General features: G+C 37.6%; 1 protein-coding gene across 4 annotated transcripts in view; it reads right to left on the bottom strand.

Moving 5' to 3' along the window:
- Positions 1–570: 570 nt before the first annotated feature.
- Positions 571–21,895, bottom strand: part of LOC129423909 (transmembrane protein 132C) — a 205,272-nt gene continuing 183,947 nt past the window's right edge. For all 4 annotated transcript variants that reach the window (XM_055180440.2, XM_055180437.2, XM_055180438.2 and 1 more), the window contains 5 exons: positions 20,998–21,141; positions 13,645–13,853; positions 7,248–7,521; positions 5,767–5,958; positions 571–4,135 (listed from right to left, as the gene is read on the bottom strand). In XM_055180440.2, coding sequence (XP_055036415.2) covers positions 3,020–4,135; positions 5,767–5,958; positions 7,248–7,521; positions 13,645–13,853; positions 20,998–21,141 — 1,935 coding nt within the window. In that variant the 3' untranslated portion in view covers positions 571–3,019. The remainder of the gene's footprint in view (positions 4,136–5,766; positions 5,959–7,247; positions 7,522–13,644; positions 13,854–20,997; positions 21,142–21,895) is intronic.

Here is a 21,895-nt window from a genome sequence, read left to right as displayed (position 1 = left end):
ACAGCAAAAAAATCCCATAATTATACAGTTTTTAGGGATTTTCATCCAACACACATTTCTTGAGAAATTAGTTGCCTAACAATCTACCCAAAAATGAAAACTGTGTCATTATTTTCTCATCCTCATGTTGTTCTAAACCTCTATGAAATAATTTTTTTCTGATGAACACAAAAGAAGATAATTTAACAAATGATGGTAAGCACACAGCCGACTGTAACCATTGACTTCCATAGTAGGAAAAACAAATATGATGGAATTTAATGGGTACCGTCAACTGTGTGCCCATCATTTATCAGCATATCTTCTTCATATTTATCACATTACTTCCATAATATTTGTTTCTCGTACTATGAGAAAATAATGACAGAATAAACTATCCCTTTAAAATAAAACTATGAAATAATTTAACTTACCTGTAGACTAAATGGTTACGGGTTAACAGTTAAAAACACTGAGGAACACTAATACATATGTGTTTAATCAATATGTTTAGTTGTAAAATTGTCATGTGCATTATTCACGTTACACTCTTAAAAATGAAAATGCTTCACGATGCCATAGAAGAACCCCTTTTGTCTAAATGGTTCTTTAAAGCACCTTTAACATCTGAAGCACCTTGCTGTTTCACAAAAGTTCTTAATGGTGAAAAAAGGTTCTTCAGATTATAAAAATGTATCAAAAAAGAACCTTTGACTAAATGGTTCCTTGTGGAACCAAAAAAAGTTCTTGTGAAGCACCTTCATTTTTAAGAGTGTACCTGAGGATTAAATGCCAACTAACCCAATCCAATCAACTTTAACCTAAGCTTTAGGTTAGTCATGGGGATGTTTAATTGAATAGATGAAATTTTACCTGTTCAAGGAGTTGCAAGCAGGGCTTTGAACCAGATTTTTCCCCAATTGGTTTGTTTTCCGAACAGAAACGGTATTTAACGTTTCCGTTTTTCGGAAACCCTAAAATTGATGTTCCTGAACTGGTTCGAACAAAAAATAAAGTTCCCGAACCGGTTAATTATGTTCCATGTCAGCTGTGGGACATACAAATAAGTAGGCTGATCATTACGACATTAAACTTAAATTATTAGTCTACATATGTTAATTGAGGTTACTGTCTCTTTAAGATAAGCACAGACCCTCATATATACATACACTTAAGACATAAACAAATGTTTTTATTAGAAAAAGAATACTGTGGTATTTCAAGATCATTTTGTTTGTATGTGTCCTGTCAAGAGATGGATTGTTCGCTTGCTTTTTGAAACGCATCTCTCCGTGTATGCACTTTTGAGTGCACTTAAACATGCGCATACACACAGACGGAGGACGAATTCCAAAAGGAGCATCGGGAAGAAGATGCAGCATAAATAGTCTCTCCACATAAAGTGAAAATTACGTTGTTTTTCAGTGCTTTTTTGCTAAATGTATTTTAATGGACTACAGTATGAGACACAGTAGCGCAACTCTTTCTCAAGTTTTTACATCAAGAGTTCTGATCTTTGAAGGGCATAGGGATAATCACGTTTGATTGGAGTTGGACCGGAAACATTCAACCGCATGTGCTTCTGTGCATACAAAAAAAATGGCGCCTTTTTGTGGTTAAATTGTTTAAAATCAATTAAGTGTTAACATTTGCAAGCCTTTGAAACAGATGCAAATGATCAACTTTCACTCTATTTAAATTTGCTTATTAATCCGTGAATCGCATGTGAGCCGAACTGTTGGTCGTGAACTGTACGGATCACGGATCAAATGCGATCCACTACACCACTAATTAGTATTAAAACAACAAACATCTTGAGATACTTGGTAGCCTACAATATTTACCTATTTTGATTGAGCATTAGAGACTTGGGTTAAGTAGGCTACTTGCTGGTGGCAAGCTTCTCATTTCTCAGATGAGTCAACGACGACCGGAAGTGAACTTCGAGTCATATTGCACAGAAATCTTGTCAAAGAACAAAAAAAATAACGGAATTAACCGGTTACCATTATTTTAAATAAACGATTCTGTTCCGGAACATATATTTTTTAAGTTTCTGGTTTTTGTTTTCGTTCCATGAACCGATTCAAAGCCTTGGTTGCAAGTGTTTGCTACATGTGCTCTGTACATTAAAAAACAGCAAAGCAAAACCGAAAGACAACGAAAAAAAACGAAAAAGTTTGACAAAGAGGCAATGCACAGCTTTGGCGCACATACAAAAGCAATTGGAGTGCATACCATCTATCATTCTAATACTGTAAACAACGTATTATACAATATTGATAACACTACCTACAACAATACAATTTGCTCAACAGCTCGTGGAGGGTCATTTGTCTGCCCGTTTCCCAGAAGTCTCTGCTTTACAGTATATACATGATCATTCACACGCTGTTGCTGGACAAAAGTCCCAAAATATTTGTCCTTGAATTTTGAATTCACATGCATTTACATATGTAAGTTAAGACTTTGGAGAAATAAATTAGCTAGACACAAACGTGGACAAGGAGGGGAGATGTATAAAAATATGTAAAATCTTACAAAATGTGGTCTCCCATCATCATCATCATCATCATCATTATGGAAATGCTTCAGTTTCCAGCCTGCTACTGATATGTTTAACTGTCAACTCTTCGTTGTTTCGTAGTTTGTTATCCACTTACTAGAAAGTATGCCACCAGCAAGCATTCAGTGTGTTAAGGAAAACAAAACTTGTAATATAAAAATGAAATATCCTCGGCAAGCGAAAATATAGCAACAATATCTCACACTCCAATGTTCTCATGGTTTTACATCCTCAGTAGTTTCATAGCCATCTCTGTTTTCCTTCTATCCTGATGATGAACCCTCATGACAGTTGCCATGGAAACAAGACCAGATGAATGGCTTGTCTTTTCATGGTGAGATGTGGGTCTGTCTGAGTGCAGTAGAGTCAGGCCAACACACCCCCCACCCCCAAACCATCGCCACCTAACCCAGAAGGCATATGGGTGAGCTACACTTGTCCGAAAAATACATAAATAAATAACTACAACCCTCACTATGCAATATTTTTTGTAGCGTTCTCATTTAACCTTTCCATATAATTTCGGAGCTCTTTGGAGTCCCCGAGCTCAATATCTGGGCAAACCCATTTGATGTCATTCTGACCAATCAGAAGCGGGCTTATAGATGGGCATCCATTGCTGGGTTTGCTGTGGCTAAAAGTGGTAAACTTCACCCGTTTTCTTTTAGTGGTGGGCGAGTTCAACGATTCGCTCTTGTGATCCCGTCCAGCACATCCAGAGTCAGATATGGACCTGTGGACCTGTCCTTGCACGCTCTTCTGAGCTGACAGACCGTTGAGAAGCTGGCTGCCTTCTTCCAGACCCAACCCGGAGTCCATGGTGCCACCTAGTTCCTCCTGGTCTAAACACAACCCTGCTTGGCTTTCCAACAGCTCAGCATCATGGCCCAACCAAACCCAGTCATGGGCATGAGCCATGGTCTCCTGGCCCTCCAATGGGAGCTGTTTGTTACGGTACTTATAGGCATATGAGACACAATTGATTAAAAATACGAGGATGGCCAGGCAGAAGACCCCTAGTAGGGCGTACATGCCTATCTCTAGGTCGGTGAGGCCACGACGGGTCTGCAGAAGGTCCTCCTCCATGTTGCGTCCAGTGGGAAGGTCTGCTTGGGCTGGGAACTCGGCGAAATCAACTGGAATGTCGCCGGTTGAAAGCCTATCACCGCTGGCTTTCCCGGAAATGCCGGTCTTGATGGTGGTCGCTCCTCTGCTCATTATTCCAGCATCCATATCGGAGATAGATCCTCCATAATATGGGGCATTGGGTCTGTATCTCCTGTCACTCGCACTGTTTCCTGTTTCCTCACCATGGCTGAACTTTACGTGGACGTTCGCGTTGCCCGCAGCCAGAACTGTGCGCCGTTTGGTTTTCAGGCACGATTCCGGTCCGTACATCTCCACCCGGACCAGCATGCCCTGCCCTTCACCCTTAGCCACCACCACCGGCCTCCACCTGTTGTCTTTTTTCACAGACAGCACCTGGTCGTCCAGCGAGGTCGCCGTTAGGACGAAATGAGCAGGGTTGTAAAGGTCAAGTGGGGTCATGGAGCCGTCACTGAACTGAAGCCATGCGCTGACAAGAGACTCCTGCGGGAGGAAAGAGAAACACAATGTGAGCCACTCTCTGCAATGCTAATATTCACGCATATATGATTTCCCAACACCAGTTCAAATGTTTATAACTAATTTCAAGACGAACAGACGCACTGATCAGCAGGAGATTCATCCAGTCTGCTCGTTTTATGTCTATTAAGATTGGGAAGAGAGGAAACCCCTGCCGATATAAAGGATTAGTGAAATCAGACTAATCAGAAAGTGACATGACTCAGAATAAGTGGGCAGCCCTGATCAGCGTGATCCATTAACAAACCACAGCTCTTCATAGGCATGCGTTTCATGTCAGTGGACTTTGCAAAAATGACGAAAGTCATTATGGTGATTGCACCTGCTCGTAAACAAAAAATAAATAATTACTAGGCAAGTGTGTATTACAAAGAAACTGACATGGTATGTGGTCTGAGGACCATACAGTTAGCAATTCAACAGCTTGGATATTTTTGACTTTGTGATTTTGTCAGGCAGCATCAGAGCTCCCTTAAACTTATGTGACCCTAATTGTGAAATTCAAGCTTAAAGGATTAGTACATTTTTTCAAAAAAATCAAGACAATTTACTCACCACCATGTCACCCAAAATGTTAATGTCTTTCTTTGTCCAGTCGAGAAGAAACTATGCCCTTTGAGGAAAACATTCCAGGATTTTTCCCACTCCAATGGACTCCAATGGACCCCAACACTCAACAGCTCTAATGCAGCCTAAAATTGCAGTTTCAGGACTCCAAATGATCCCAAACGATGCACAAGGGTTTCACCCAGCGAAACGACCGCCATTTCTGGCAAGAAAAACAAAAAATATGCACCTCCAAACCACAACCCCCCGTCTATCTCCGGTCGTGTGACGCGCCAGCGCAACCTCACGTAATTGCATAATGATGTCGAAAGGTCACGTGTTACATATATGAAATGCACATTTGCAGACGATTTTAAACAATAAACTGACACAAAGATATTAATTGGTATCATTCGACATACAACAACGTCGGAACGGTCCTCTTTCTTAACACCGGGGCGTAGTTTTGATACGTCATCCATGACCTCTTGACGTGCTGACATATTGCGTGAGGTCGCGCTGGCGCAACACAGGACCAGAGGAAGACAAGAAGTTGTGGTTTAAAATTGCATATTTTTTATTTTTCTTGCCAAAAATGACAATCGTTTCCTAGATAAGACCCTTATGCCTAGTTTGGGATCATTTAGAGTGCTTGAAACTGCAATTTGAAGCTACATACCAACCGTTAAGTGTTGGGGTCCATTAAAGTCCATTAAAATGAGAAAAATCCTGGAATGTTTTCCTAAAAAAAAAACATAATTTCTCGACTGAACAAAGACATCAACATTGAATGACATGGTGGTGAGTAAATTATCTGGATTTTTTTAAAGAAAATGGACTAATCCTTTAAGTCACATAATTTAATTATGAGATTTGGAGCATCAAAGTTAGATTTCAATCATTGATTTCAATCTTTAGCATGACCTTACTCAATATTAAAGATATCATGGTTATATTTCACAGAATGTTCTGGACCAACTGAATATATATATTCCCATATATCAGGTGTCTAAATAAATAAATTTCACTTATATCTAAGTTGACTGGACCTGATTGGGGTTGTGCATGGTCTCCTGTGTGGTAGCTGTGGCGACGATGGCCCGGTTGCTTCCCGGGCTGAGCTGGAGGTTCAATGAAAGACCGGAGACCAGCTGCACTCCCAACTCTGTAATACTGACTTTATCATCCACAACCCGGATAATCCTCTCAGCCAGAACCGAGTCGGACAACGGAGACTTCACCTGCATAAAAACATAACCAGTCAACCATATCATAAATCATAAAGTAAACAGTTTCATATAAAATATAAGTCTAGCTGACAGCTGTCCACCCTCCTCCAAATGACAATTATTGATGCTAAGGGCATGAAAATGGGATTTGATACTAAACATGATGAGAAGAGTTTCTATCCGGATTAATTAACAGAAAAGCAGCGGCATCCGTATTTCGGCATTTATTGTGTTATAATGAAGTGTCAAAAGCCATTTATTTCCTATCTGTAAGTAGGACTTCCACTGTCACCAGTCTGCGTGGCTCATGCTTCAAACTAACCATCATCTGTACACTGTCTGGAAGCCTGCAGGCAACAGTTTGTCAATCTAAAATATAGTTATGCCAAGGGAAAGATATATTTAGATTTGGATTTATATTCCGCCTTAATTTTAAGATCCTAATTTGCTATTGGAATTGAGAGATTTATTCATTAGACATCAAATAAGAATAAGTTAAGGGGAAGCCTAAGGCGTTACCCAATATTGCGTAAGATGCTACAGCTATAAAATAAAAAGTTCGTCTTTTTTCTCAATTGAAGTTTGGTAAGTGGTGTGCTCATGGATAGGTCCATCTCATAGCTTCAATGATTTTTGATTTCAGGGAGTGCATGTCAATCTATAGACAGCACTGTTTTCACGCTCTCCGTGCTTTCTATCCCAGCCATTATTGGCGTTTTTATCTGATTTTAATTTTCTGCAAATGGATAAAATCGAAGCTCTCTTCAACTGTGGTTGAGGCTTATATATTTTGCTGTCAAGTAGCTTTTTAACGGCATGAGTGCTTTTCAACCCAGTGCATCTTTGTTGTGTATGTGTGTACACGTGTGTCTGTCTGGACAGATAGATGTATATGTTACGTCTATAGGGCAGATTGTGTGGTTGTCATAGATAAAGGAGAATACTACTGAATCGGTGGGTCTTTAAAGAAGATTAGTGTTTGTCATGAGTGCAGCAAGATTTGCAAACAGACAGCACATGAGAGTTGTGAGGGAGCCCTGATTTGACAGCATACACGTCACATCACAGCACGGACTGACTCACCTCTTATCCACACAGAGTGACAGATAAATGACAGCCCGGCATTTCCAATAAAAAACAAGGGCGTCCTTTCATTATTTTTATGGTTTATAAACACAGATGCGCTACAGCTTAGTCAGCTGTAACTATCAGTTGTTTTTCTTACACTTGGGCAGCTGTGATTGCATGATTGTCCTTGTTTTTATGGTGCATGAGAAGATGTGTATCTTCCTGTTTCTCACCTGGATTTTAGTGGTGCCTGTGTTCAGACCGATGAGGACCTGTTCTTCCGAGAGCCTGGCCACACGTTCATCTTCCACCTTTAACGAATCCCTCACCAACTCTGTAACATCCACCTGCCAATCGCTGCCCAGGAGGAAGTCTGGCTGACCCTGCCACTCCTCCGGTTCTGCCTCAAAGTGTGTGAGGACACGGACGGTGGTGCTCTGGTACTGTGGACCACAGCCCCGATCCTTCCTCACCGTTTCATCCACATCATCTTCTCCCGGCCCGGATCTGCAGAGAAGATCAATTTCAATAATAAATGTAATTTTATTTCTTTATTCACCACTGTATGCTGTTCAATTTTAATCCATGGCAATCAGGTCTAGTCTAGTCTACAGTACTCTTATTCTTTTTGCACTCTAGTCTAGTCTAGTCTTATTTTATTTATATTCTATTCTTATTACATTGCATTGTAGCCTAGTCTTATTCTATTCATATTCTATTCTTTTTGCACTCTAGTCTAGTCTAGTCTAGTCTAGTCTAGTCTAGTCTAGTCTAGTCTAGTCTAGTCTAGTCTAGTCTAGTCTAGTCTAGTCGTCTAGTCTAGTCTAGTCTAGTCTAGTCTAGTCTAGTCTACTCTACTCTACTCTACTCTTATTCTATTCTTATGGCATTCTATTCTATTTTATTTTAGTCTAGTCTAATTCTATTCATATTTTATTCTTTTTGCATTCTAGCCTAGTCTAGTCTTATTCTATCCATATTCTATTCTTATTGCATTCTAGTCTACTCTAGTCTAGTCTGGTCTTATTTTATTCTATTCTATTGTAGTCTTATTCCATTCCATTCCATTCTATTCTATTCTATTCTATTCTTATTGCATTCTAGTCTAGTCTAGTCAAGTCTTATTCTTTTTTGTTATATTATATTATATTATATTGTAGTGTAGTCTTATTCTATTCTATTCTATTCTATTCTATTCTATTCTATTCTATTCTATTCTATTCTATTCTATTCTATTCTATTGCATTCTAGTCTAGTCTAGTCTTATTCTTTTTTATTATATTATATTGTAGTGTAGTCTTATTCTATTCTATTCTATTCTATTCTATTCTATTATATTATATTCTATTGCATTCTAGTCTAGTCTAGTCTTATTCTTTTTTATTATATTATATTGTAGTGTAGTCTTATTCTATTCTATTCTATTCTATTCTATTCTATTCTATTCTATTCTATTCTATTCTATTCTTATTGCATTCTAGTCTAGTCTAGTCTAGTCTGGTCTTATTTTATTCTATTCTAGTCTGGTCTTATTTTATTCTATTCTATTATATTGTAGTGTAGTCTTATTCTATTCCATTCCATTCCATTCCATTCCATTCTATTCTATTCTTATTGCATTCTAGTCTAGTCTAGTCTTTTTTATTATATTATATTGTAGTGTAGTCTTATTCTATTCTATTCTATTCTATTCTATTCGTATGGCATTCTAGTCTAGTCTAGTCTTATTCTTTTTTATTATATTATATTGTAGTGTAGTCTTATTCTATTCTATTCTATGCTATTCTATTCTATTCTATTCTATTCTATTCTATTCTATTCTATTCTATTCTATTCTATTCTATTCTATTCTATTCTTATTGCATTCTAGTCTAGTCTAGTCTAGTCTAGTCTTATTTTATTCATATTCTATTCTTATTACATTGCATTCTAGTCTAGTCTACAGTCCTCTTAATCTATACATATTCTATTCTTTTTGCACTCTAGTCTCGTCTAGTCTACTCTGATCTAATCTAATTCTATTCGTATTCTATTCTCATTGCATTCTACTCTAGTCTAGTCTAGTCTTATTCTATTCTATTCTATTCTATTCTATTCTATTCTATTCTATTCTATTCTATTCTATTCTATTCTATTCTATTCTATTCTATTGTAGTCTAGTCTTATTCTATTCTATTCTTATTGCATTCTAGTCTAGTCTTATTCTATTCATATTCTATTCTTAATACATTTCATTCTAGTCTAGTCTACAGTCCTCTTATTCTATACATATTCTATTCTTTTTGCACTCTAGTCTATTCTAGTCTAATCTAATCTAATCTAATTCTATTCGTATTCTATTCTAATTGCATTCTAGTCTAGTCTAGTCTAGTCTAGTCTAGTCTTATTCTATCCGTATTCTATTCTTATTGCATTCTAGTCTAGTCTAGTCTAGTCTAGTCTTATTCTATTCTTATTACATTGCATTCTAGTCTAGTCTACTGTACAGTTCTCTTATTCTATACATATTCTATTCTTTTTGCACTCTAGTCTAGTCTAGTCTAGACTACTCTAATCTTATTCTATTCGTATTCTATTCTCATTGCATTCTGGTCTAGTCTAGTCTAAATCTATTCATATTCTATTCTTATTGCATTCTAGTCAAGTCTAGTCTAATTCTATTTATATTCTATTCTTATTATATTGCAGTCTAGTCTAGTCAAGTCTAGTCTACAGTCCTCTTATTATATACATATTCTATTCTTTTTGGACTCTAGTCTAGTCAAATCTACTGTAATCTAATTCTATTCGTATTCTATTCTCATTGCAGTCTAGTCTAGTCTTATTTTAATCTAGTCTACTCTTGTTATATTCATATTTTATTCTTTGCACTCTAGCCTGGTCTAGTCTAGTCTTATTCCATTCTTATTCCATTATAGCCTAGTCTAGTCTAGTCTAGTCTACTCTAATTCTATTCTATTCTATTCTATTCTATTCTATTCTGTTCTATTCTAGTGTAGTCTAGTGTAGTCTATTCTATTCTATTCTATTCTATTCTATTCTATTCTATTCTATTCTATTCTATTCTATTCTATTCTATTCTATTCTATTCTTATTGCATTCTAGTCTAGTCTAGTGTAGTCTTATTCTAGTCTAGTCTTATTCTATTCGATTCTATTTTATAAAAACAGTTACTGTAAACACCTGTATAACTGTAAAAAATGTAACCTCATTCAGTATGAAACATCTTGCATGTTAATTGCTGCCCTAACATTTTTACTAAAATAACATTGGTAGCAAAGTTACAAATCAATGATAAATTCATTTTATTTTTTAAATTCATTCAATATTTTGACCAGCACTGGAAAATGAAAACTGAGATGAAGACTGAAAATAACAATGAAGCAGAAAAAGTCAAATATATTCCAGAAAAATCTCATTTATATTCTCTTGAGCAGCAGCGGCTGCTTTTAGACTCTTATAACAGGTAAGTCGCTTCAACAGGCTGTAAAACTGAACTCTGATTCACTGAACTGATTCACATTTCAGTGAGGCATTTTCTCTCTGCACAGTGTCAGGCGAATAGCCTGACGCACTGACTGTGCCAGAGTTTATAATGAGCCCGAGCCATCCAAAATAAAAAACAACAGCAGTTTCAGGTTAACATGGTGAGTCTGACGGGTGGAGAGGCCACGCTCTTCTGCACTTCTACGCAACAACGCCCGACCGTCACCAGAAACAGCATGACATTTACAGAACACAGGTGTATAAACAGGACAGGCGGTACTTGGTTGAGGAATGTCAGGTCACCGGAGGTCTCGGGTGTAATGAGTTGACTCATACAACTCAACCACACATTTTCTGCTCTTACAGAGGCAATCAAAACAAAAGCTGAGACGGATAGCACCACCTCAGATCAAGGGCATATGTGTTACAGTATCTCATTGAGGCAAAGAGGGTCTGCGACTCAAAAACATCCCGGGACATGGCCATGTAGCCTAATACACACTTGCCTACTATCTAGTTTATGCCTTTTGACTTTCAATTCTTTGATGGATCTGTGACTCAGAACATCTGGTCTTTGTTTACTTAAATTGGCTTTAAGAATCGTCTCACTTCAATCAATATATGGCGGAAGGATGCAAAGAGCTGCTACATTTCCCACAAAATAAAACCTGGTTTTCCCCCCAAAAAAACAGTTTGGTCACTTAACAACTTTATTTACATTTAAATTGATGCATTTGGCAGACGCTTTTATCGAGAGAATGGGAATCAAGTCTGGGAAATCAAACCCAGATCATACAGAATTTAACTACACCCCTCACTCATTCTTCAGATAAAAGATTTTGGTCTTTACAACCGCATTTTCCAGGTGACAACCAGAACTGACTTTCATCCAGACTTATACCTCAGACTCCACATCATCAGTTTCTGAAAATTGTTCAACTGCTCAATCCATCTGTCTTTCATCATTCGTGTGCACACTTATCACACATGAATTAACCCGTCAGGATTGTTTCTAGTGGGAGAGTAATTAAAAATTATCTTCTGAATATCCACAGCGAACTGTAGCGTTAACCTGTGGCACGTCAGAAGCAGGTGCGCCTGAAAAATACTCTGCGGTAATTAAAAAGTCAGCGTCCGCATCCTCCCCTTTACCTCCATCCGGCGCTCCGGAGGGAGATCACCTGTTACCAGGGCACGATGGAGCATGGAAAATGACTGAGGGAAGGGCTGATAAGGACGGGCCAGACTGACACCGCTGAGCTGGAATATTGTGGATCAGACTCAATCAGTGAGGTAAATACTCCCAGACACTTCATAAAGGTCATCACCTCATTCTGGAGCTTTGAAATATGTGAAAACCCAGCTCAAGTTGTTTTTGTGATTGCTATTTACTTCACAAGATCATCATACATAATGTAAGGAACATTAAGTGAAAAAAACAACCTTGATATCTTTAATATTGAGTGAGTAAGGTCATGTCAAAAATCAATGTGAAATCAATAATTGAAATCAAACTTTGCCCCTAATCTCATAATTAGATCATGAGACTAACTTTAGATTGAATTTCACAAACATGGTCACATATTAGAAGGCTGATTACAGTAATGTAAAAATCTGCAATATAAAACAGTTTTCAAACTATGTGAATAGCATACTGTAAGACGTGGGTTGTGTTGTATATTTTTTGCTCAGCTCAAGATTATAAAACAAAACAGCAACTTAATGAAATTCTGTGCACATTATTTAAAGAGGTCATCTATATATAGAATTTTTAATTTACATTTTTCTTCTGAGGTAGTTTTATAATAATGTTAGTAAAGTGTTTTATTTTTAATATTTAATAAAAATCCTTTGACAGACTTAAAAGGTAGCTTCACTGCTGTGCTTTTAAAGGATTAATCCACTTTCATAAAAAAAATATCACAATTTACTCGCCCCCATGTCATCGAAGATGTTCTTTTTTCTTACTTCAATCAAAAAGAAATTAAGCTTTTTGAGTAAAACATTCCAGAATTGTTCTCTACAGTAGCGGCCGGTGACTTATTTTTTCGAGTGCGCACGATGCGAAGTTCATCACAACATATGTAGCCCGTCATGTGTGGTTCATAATTTTTTAAATATGTGTTCTGCATATCGAGAGATCCTGTGTGCATCACGTGTCTTGTCAAAATAAGTGTCTGCTGCAGACGCGTCTAAGGGGTTTATGATAAAAGAGATGCTCGCGTTTGCCAGATACTAGCATAATCTGCGTAATCAGAGTTTAGTTTTAAGGGAATGTCTTGCGTGTATTTTGTGAACGCGAGCATCTCTTTTATAATAAACGGTTTTGACGTGTGTGCAGCAGGCACTTTTTATGACAAAACACGTGATGCACATGACGCAACAAACACATATTTTGAAAACACGAGCAACACACATGACACTCCAAACTCTAATTTTGAATTTGCGCCCCTTGGATGAGCAGTCACGAGCCACCACTAGTTCTCTATATACTGGACTTCAATAGAACCCAACTGTTTGTAGGGATGTGCATCGATGCATCGCGCTCCCATTAAAAGACCTGTCTAAAATCAATTCTTAATCGTAAGGCTCCGATTCAGTGTTTCATGCACAGCTTGTGCATGTACTATGGCTCCGTGATCAGTAGGAAGTCCTTATCAATCTAAAATCACTACAAGTTTGACTCGTTTATAACGTGCATTTAAAAAAGCAACACTCGTCAAACACAATAATTTAAAATATTCTTTATTATCATGAAAATACCTGAAACAATTTGAAGAACAACGATATAAATATGCCTCTAGATATTTCCTGGAATAGTGTTAGTAATGATACTTCTTCTGTGGCACTAATGGTGTTTCTAAGCGAGAGCGCCCCCTGGCTTTTGGATGTCGCTGCATTTCACCGTAATTCACTCAAATTCATTCACTGAGAAAACGCGCATTTGCCCGATTAATTTTGACAACCCTAACTGTTTGAAGGTCCAGACTGTAGTTCTGTAGTTCAGTTGAGCTTCAAAGGGCTCTAAACTATTTTAACCAAGGCATAAGGGTCTTATCTAGCGAAACGATCATCGTGTTCGCCAAAAAAAGGAAAAAATTAGTTTTTTATAAAAGATTCATTTAAAACAAAAACATCTCTAACCTCTGGCTGGCAGTATCTGCAGGAACCCTCCAGCCCCTGATCTGACTGAGCTCCGGATCGGACATCTCGATCTGCAGAGGTAGCCGGGGCGTCCAGACACTGATCTCCAGCTGAGAGCTCAGGTAACTGTAGGTGAAGTTCACCATCATCTTCACTCTTCCACGCGTCTCCTTACCGTTGACATACACGTAATCGCACCTTTCAGACACCTGGGATGTAGAAAAACCAAATGTAAAACAGACAAACAAAGCGTTGGAATAGGATTGGGCACTAAATGACAGAAAATTGCAGCCTTGGCTTTGCTAATGTTCTGCTTTTCTTGCTAATTTTCTGGCGACCATTTCAAATTTTGAAAGCAATAAAATGCGTCCTCTTCTTGTGCTAATCAGTACAATGTGCAAAAAGCAGTATGGCCTTTGTGTTTTTCTACGTCGCTCTTATTTACTGTCATTCTTTGCTTTAATGAGGAAGATGAGAGCTTGGACAGGCTTTGACTATGCGACCTATCCAAGTGTTTATTTCTGACTACTGTTACTCGGACTGATAATGAGAGTGTTTGGATGTCTGTATTTCTCAGGCTTTGGGTTTAAAGGAGCGAAGCAGATGGAGGGATGAACATAGACAGAGAACGGATGAGTGATCAAGTTCTTCCACAGGAGTAGGCAGCTATAAAAACCACTACACAGCTCTTAGTTGAGAAAATCTCATCTTAGTCAATCAATCTGAAGGCTTCTTTAATAACAACTGATGCAGAAGTGGACCAATGGCACAGCCTTTTTATGAGCTTGATATCAGATCAGAAGAGTATCAGGGTATCTCAGAATTCATTTTAATTTTAAGATCAAAATACAACACAAAGGAATCATAAACAAATTTGACTTCCTAATGAAATTTCACAAAATTTTTTTGTGACATTTCCGCAATTGTCAGGAAAATCAATGGTGTACACTGAAAAAATTAACCTTTTGGTTTAGTCAAATATATTAGATTAACCCTCATAATTTCTACATACAGGTAGCAATATTAACATTTATTGAGAACTAGATTCTCCTAAGTAAAATTATAAACAAATACACAATTAATTAATGTACAAAATGAACTATGTGGGAATACTAAGTCGTATTATATATTTTCTTGTATTATTTAATATTTAATAACAAGTCAATTTTAACCAAAAACTTTTGCGCGTTCAAGTCTGCTTGATGTTGTTAGGAATACCCATAATCCCTTGTGCCTGAATATTGTGATCATTTAAGCGTAACATTTCTGTGATGTCAGAGGTATTCAGGCCAATCACAACGTACAGGGCTGGGTTTCACGATAACGATTAAACTTAGCACTTAAGAGCACTTTCTACGAGCTGAACATTCGTTGTTCATTTACGTGCGTTTCCCAAAGATGCACGTAAAACGATCGCTCGCAGCTGGGTTTTAAGTGCTACTTAAGAGTCGCTATCCGTTTGTCAAGTGCTGAAATGTCACTTTGTAGCAGAAGCTAGTTTAGGCGAATTATTTTCAGCAGATGTGCACTAATATTTTTAATATTATTATTCATAATTGTTCAAAGACTTTTTAAATGTTTATGGTTAGGGTTAGGTTAGCGTAATAATATGAATTATTATTTTCCGTATTCAGTTAGGAGTCGTCCCACTGCGAAATGCCCTCTGCATTTAATATTTTAGTTTAGATTATTATTATTATTTGTTTTTATTATCTATGTTTATTTATTATTGTGGATTATTGCATTGTACCGTAAATATTTATTTGGTTTCTATAATTAGATGCCATTTCCCTTCAAAACAATTTTTAGATGAATTATAGCAGCAATCAGTAGGAACCTTGATTTATCAATTTGCTAGTACCAATTTTTACCAAAATACAAAACTTGTACCAAATACGTTTTCCTTCTTTATAAATGTATGTTCAGTCATTTAAATTTGATTTCTCATTTGAATTTTAAATATATTATATTATATATTTAATTTAAAATAAACAAAGAAGAACCAAATAAATAAATATACATTTAAAACATTACATTATCGTCATTGCAGGAGTGCAATTTGCTGGTTGTCCTGCAGGTGACCTTGTAACTTTGTTGTCTTACGATGCACTTATGAAATAACGATTACTCCAGAGCACTCGTAGATCTACGATGATTTTCAAGTGCTACTCAAGTTACGAAGCTTTTGGGAAACGGCCCGTAATTCTAAGATGATTCGTACGATCGTTTTTTATGATCTACTTAGCCTTACAATGCTGTTGGGAAACCCGGCCCAGGTTAGCTGGCCAATCAGGGTAACAGAGCTTTTCAAATCCGCGCGTTTCAGGAAGGGAGTGAAATCTGGAGCTACAAAATGTATGGTATATGGAACATAATGTGTTTTTTGAGCCATAAACCATGCAAACACATTGTATTATACCAAATACACAGAATAACGTTGTTTTTTAGCAATGAAATAGGTGTTCTTTAATATTTGACCTATAGTCAGTCATGCATTTTGTGTTATAATGTCATTAATAAAACTAAGAGTAAGTCCATACAACTACAGGTTGAAAAAGAAAATAACAAACAGTACAATCTACCCTACAACAGTTTATTTAATCTTTTTAGGATAGAAATGCTTAAGTATTTAAAAAAGTAATAGATTTTACCTAAACAATTAAAATAAATCTAACTTCTAAAATAAAAATAATTAAGTGACATTTACTTAATTATTTAACAAATGTTTCATGTATAATTAAGTAGATTTTATTTGATTTTGGTAGGTAAGTTGTACTTGAAATTAAAGCGATAAGTTTAAATACTTAAAAAAAGTTTGTGCAGATTGTTACGAGGCTTTTGTTAAATACATTTTACAAGTTCTTTTTTCAGTGTATTTATATAAGCTGTGATTAACTTAACATTTTTTCAGTGCTGTACATTCGTACTTTTTTGAGCATCAAAGCCTATTAAATAAATGAACCATGTTGTCATAAAAGCTATAAAATAAATCTGTGTGAACTCAAAACCTACAGTACTGACCTTCATAATACAACTGAGGAATTTTCCGGTTTAAACAAGAAAACCTGAAATTATTCAGATGCAGTAGGCAGAAGACCTTCAAAGTCTTACAAAAGACCCCCAAAGCCTGGTCGTTTGACTAGTGTGATCGCTATGTACCATGCCCAGGCGCTGTTTGTTTAATGCCGCCCTGGCCGGCTCGCAGAGGGGGGCTTGTGAACGGTTCCCTTGGGCTCAGGCGTGGAACGCGCAGTGTGATTGGAAATTGCAGTATGATAGGCATGTGAGAGGGCTGTGTGTCATCGCGCACCAAACCATTCAGAATAAAAACATTAACATTTTCTTCCTGTTTTCTTTCTTTTTTATTGAATACAATATAATAGATACAACAAAGGCAACTGTATTTATTCTACATGCGGAGATTGAAATGAAAGGCTCATCACACTATAACTTATAACTTATTTAGAAAAGACAAATTAAAAAAATTAAATCATAACTTACATGAACTTAAATTACTTCCTGTTTTCTTCAAAACAATCGCATCTTAATGACAAAAGTGTGCCCAGGATCGGATAGCTCAAAGTACAGTGTTAGTGCACCCTTACACTCCTGTTAAACTGCCTAAATCTACGCATATAAAAGACGTAATATAACAATTATATATATATAACTTTATTCTTTATATCCTCAATTCAAGAGTGTAAGTCTTCCTTAAACTAACAGAAAGTGCCAGTGACAGCTGCACCCGGTGGCCCATAAAGGGCGTCCATTTGGACAAGTATTTGGATTGGTCAGCCACCCTGTTGGACCCATGAGTCTTTGTAAGCGTCATAATGAGTCTGGCAAGGTATTAATCTGGAACATTAAGACTGCTAAAGAGACAGACATTTACGTAGGATGTCAAGACTCCCTGCGGGTCGGGTACTTAATGACCCATTCAGACAGAGAAACCAGACCAGGCTGTCTGACGTAAGTTTTGTCTCTCTTTTCCTGTCTGAATCTGACAGACATAATTAGCACAGTTCATCTTGAACAGATCTGGATGTTCACCAGATGAAAAGGTGCAACAGTTCCTTTGCCCCAACTTGATGCTTAAAAATAAGGTGCTACCCAATTCCGTAGAAAAACTATTTTTGGCTGTATGGTCCTATGAAGAACCTTTGATGTGTACAGACTTTTTTTAATGGAAAAATGCTATCCTATCAATATGGGCCAACATATCTAAAGAATGCTTTCAGCACCTTGTTGAATCAATGCCACGTAGAATTAAGGCAGTTCTGAAGGCGAAAGGGGGTCAAACACAGTATTAGTATAGTGTTCCTAATAATCCTTCAGGTGAGTGGACGTCTATCTGTATAAATGTACACAAATTCTCCTGCATCACAATACTGTGCCATGTAAAGGAACACCTGCCCTCCATCTCCATATGTCTTACAACTTCCGTCTCTGTCCTTCTTTCCCTCCCTCATTACTCTCGATCCGTCCATCTCCTGTATCTGTCTGCGTAGAAGATCAGCTCATTTGTCGGCTTGTCTAGACGGCTCTAAATCGAAGGCATCACAAAGAAATATTGTACATCAAGCTAACAGCTAAATGTCTTTCCATGGGGCCCTTCATAATCTCGTCTGACAAATATAATATCAAGAAGAGCTAATTGAAATGCCCTTAAGAAAGAAAGAAGGTAATTCAGATGTTAAATTGGGCTGGGAAAGTAGGGAACTGCAGTAAAGGAGTCACAGATATTGAGATGTAACCCAATTACACTCTGATTAGGAAAGAATGAAGGGGATCGCTTGCCATGCAATATTGATACAGGCGATACAAACCAACGTTTTAGCAATAATTGGTGTTTGTGGAACGTATACAAATTCTGCATGATTCGAAAAAACCCTTGATGTACTTGTAGGCGCGGAGGCAATAATGGCATATTATTACTTCAGCTACTACAAATCCAGAGCATGGTATGTCTCTGTGTGTGTGTGTGTGTGTGTGTGTGTGTGTGTGTGTGTGTGTGTGTGTGTGTGTATGCATGAACAGTACAGTATGTCTATGAGTATCTGTACTGTAAGTGTGTGTTTGTGTGTATTTTTGTACTGTATGTAAATGTGTGTATATGCGTATGCAGTATAGCAGTGGCGGCTCATGACTGCTCATCCGACGGGCGCTAATTCAAAATAAGTGTTCGTAGTGTCATGTGTGTTGCTTGCGTTTTCAAAATGTGTGTTGGTTGCGTCATGTGAACCATGTGCATCACGTGTTTTGTCAAAAGAAGTGCCTGCTGCACACGCGTCAAAACCGTTTATGATAAAAGAGACGCTCACGTTCACAAAATACATGCAAACACTCCCTTAACAGTAAACTCTGATTACTCATGAGATTATGTGAGTATCTGGCAAACGTGAGCGTCTCTTTTATCATAAACCCTTTAGATGCGTCTGCAGCAGGCACTTATTTTGACAAGACACGTGATGCACACAGGATCTTTAGAGGCGCAGAACACATTTTGAAATAAGGAACTACACACATAACGGGCTACATACATGTTGTGACGAACTTCACATCGAGCGCCCTCGAAAAAGAAGTCACCAGCCGCCATTGCAGTATAGTATGTCTGTGAATGTGTGTGTGTGTGTATGTGTGTGTGTGTGTGTGTGTGAGTATGCATGAACAGTACAGTACATCTGTAAGTGTGTGTTTTGTGTGTGTGTGTGTGTGTGTGTGTGTGTGTGTGTGTGTGTGTGTGTGTGTGTGTGTGTGCATACTGTATGCCTATAAGTGTGTGTACTTGTACTTTTTGTGAGTGTGTGTGCTTTGGGAAGGGGGGTCCAGAAGTCAGTGTTTCGCAGTGGGGTGACCAGATAATTAAACCCAAAGGGAGCACACACGCATGGAAACACACAAACACACATAGACACACACACTCACTCACACTTTTACTGGAATTGTCATTTTCCTCCCCATAAAATGCTCTCATATTTTGTTCCCAAAAGGCAAGAGGAAGCGGAAGGCACAAGCTTGGAAAAGTGTTCGTGAAAAGACGTCATTTGACATTCCTCTGATTTTTCGCCTCTAGGTTGACAACTCAAAATAGACATTCCATCAGATTGGTAACAGTGGAAATATATAGTGATTTAAATCAAATCTAATATACTTGCCTTAACACAACATGCACTGTACGTGCCTTACAACAGTTCCCGGCAATGCTGAATTCTCCCAGGCTATATGTGTTTCTGTTAGTTCATTTAGCTTGTGTGGATCTTTTTGGGGAAACCTAGCAAAATGTATGTTGTGCTTGACAATAAATCTCAGCACATTACAGACTTACTGATAACGTCATTACGCTATGGAGAGGCTGGGGCTAGTTGTCACAATGGAAATTCGTCAAAAGGGCTTTATCTTAAAGGAAAACACCACTGTTGTTTTATATTTTACTATGTTCTTACCTCAACTTAGATGAATTAATACATACCTATCTATTTTTCAATGCGTGCATTTTGAATCTTTGTACAGCGCTTCGTGAATGTGTTAGCATTTAGCCTAGCCCCATTCATTTCTATGGCTCCAAACAAAAGTTTTATTTTGTGCCACCAAACTTACTCGTGTAACTACTCTTTAAATATGGAAAACATGGAAGTGTTTGGTGGCTTATAAATTCATCTCTGTTTGGATCCTAAGGAATGAATGGGGCTAGGCTAAATGCTAACACATTCACAACGTGCTGTACAAAGATTAAGTGTACGCATTGAAAAAGATAGGTATTATTAATTCATCCAAGTTGAAGTAATAACATAGTAAAATATTGAAAAATTGTGGTGTTTTCCTTTAACTACAGAATTTTTGTATCTAAAGACCAATCACAAATGTTGGTGAATTCTACCCTCCAGCATCATTATTTTTGTAATGGCTCTTGAGTAAACAAGTGAAAACAACACTGTTATACATTCAGGCAATGGTCAGATAGATAATGAAGGTGGATTTTAACCATACTGTTTATTCATAACAACATTTCCCATAAAAATAAAACTGAGGCAAGTTGTCACTAGTATTTTTGTGGTAATATAAAGTTTATTTACTACAGATGTTGTTGACTATAACTACAGTTTATACTTTAAGGTATTAACTTTTGCATTTATTTTTGTGATTTATAATCATTTCCCTATTAAAAATATGCTCCTTATGGGCAGGATTCCATTATGCCAACTTACCACACTTGTAACTTTAATCTAAGATTAAAGAAAACTGACTTTCAAAAATACACGCACCCTAAGATATTTTTGCTGTAGTAAAAAAAGTGTGACACCCAGACTGCATGCGTTTTGTTCATATTAGAGTAGCGTGCATCTCCAAACCCACCTGAACCCCATCTTCATCTGTCGAGCGACACTCCACCGATTCTGTCACGTCGGTCACCGTACCCTCGGTTCCAACGGTGACCACCTTCACTGGCATGGCAACGGTCTTTCCCGTGAGCACTGCAGTGTTAAGGATTTCTGTTTCCTGCATGGAGAGGACAGATCAATCAGACAGCATTAACTCTGTATAATTCACCCGTCATTATTCACGATAATTCGTCATTCTGTCAGCTCCAGCTCCTCAGAGCCAACAATCAGTCGCGCTATTAACCCAGTGAGTCATATCATTCAATTAGAGTCATCAGCTCTGGAGAGTCTCGGAGTGAGATAGAGTGGTCTGTTTAGATGCAAACAACACATCCTGTTTCTATAAAACAAGATCAACAAGTACAGGGTTGAGATTATTAAAGACACTTGAGCTCCCCCGTGCAAAACCCACTGACATGAAGCTGCTGCAGGGTGTTGTGGGTGGTTATGAAGGAGATCTAAGTAGTTATTCTTCTTAGTTTTAAGCATGTTGTTTCTCCGTGGCTAAGGTTTTCTAGGTGGTTGCTAGGGCATCACTAGATGGTTGCTAGGGCATCACTAGATGGTTGCCATGGTGTTGCTGACCACATCCTCATCCCAAGTCTCTTAATATTAACACATACAGTAGCTTGCTCCTTCACTACTGTATAAGTCTATAGGGTTTCCTGCCTGCTTGTTGGTTTGGCCAGCCGGATCCAGGGCCGGAGTGGGACTCATTTTCAGCCCTGGAGTTTCATGCCTTAGACCGGCCCACTTTAGTTCACGACTGACTATTAAAATAATATCTTTAAACCATCAGTAGTATAAGTCTGCAGTAGTGCACTCTCTGCAGCCTTGCAATTCAAAGTATTTTTCAAATATATAATTTCATA

This window comes from Misgurnus anguillicaudatus, chromosome 9 (assembly GCF_027580225.2).
Source record: "Misgurnus anguillicaudatus chromosome 9, ASM2758022v2, whole genome shotgun sequence".
Lineage (NCBI taxonomy): Eukaryota > Metazoa > Chordata > Actinopteri > Cypriniformes > Cobitidae > Misgurnus > Misgurnus anguillicaudatus.
Note: the sequence above shows the minus strand (reverse complement) of the source record. Positions and strands in the feature narration are given on the sequence as shown.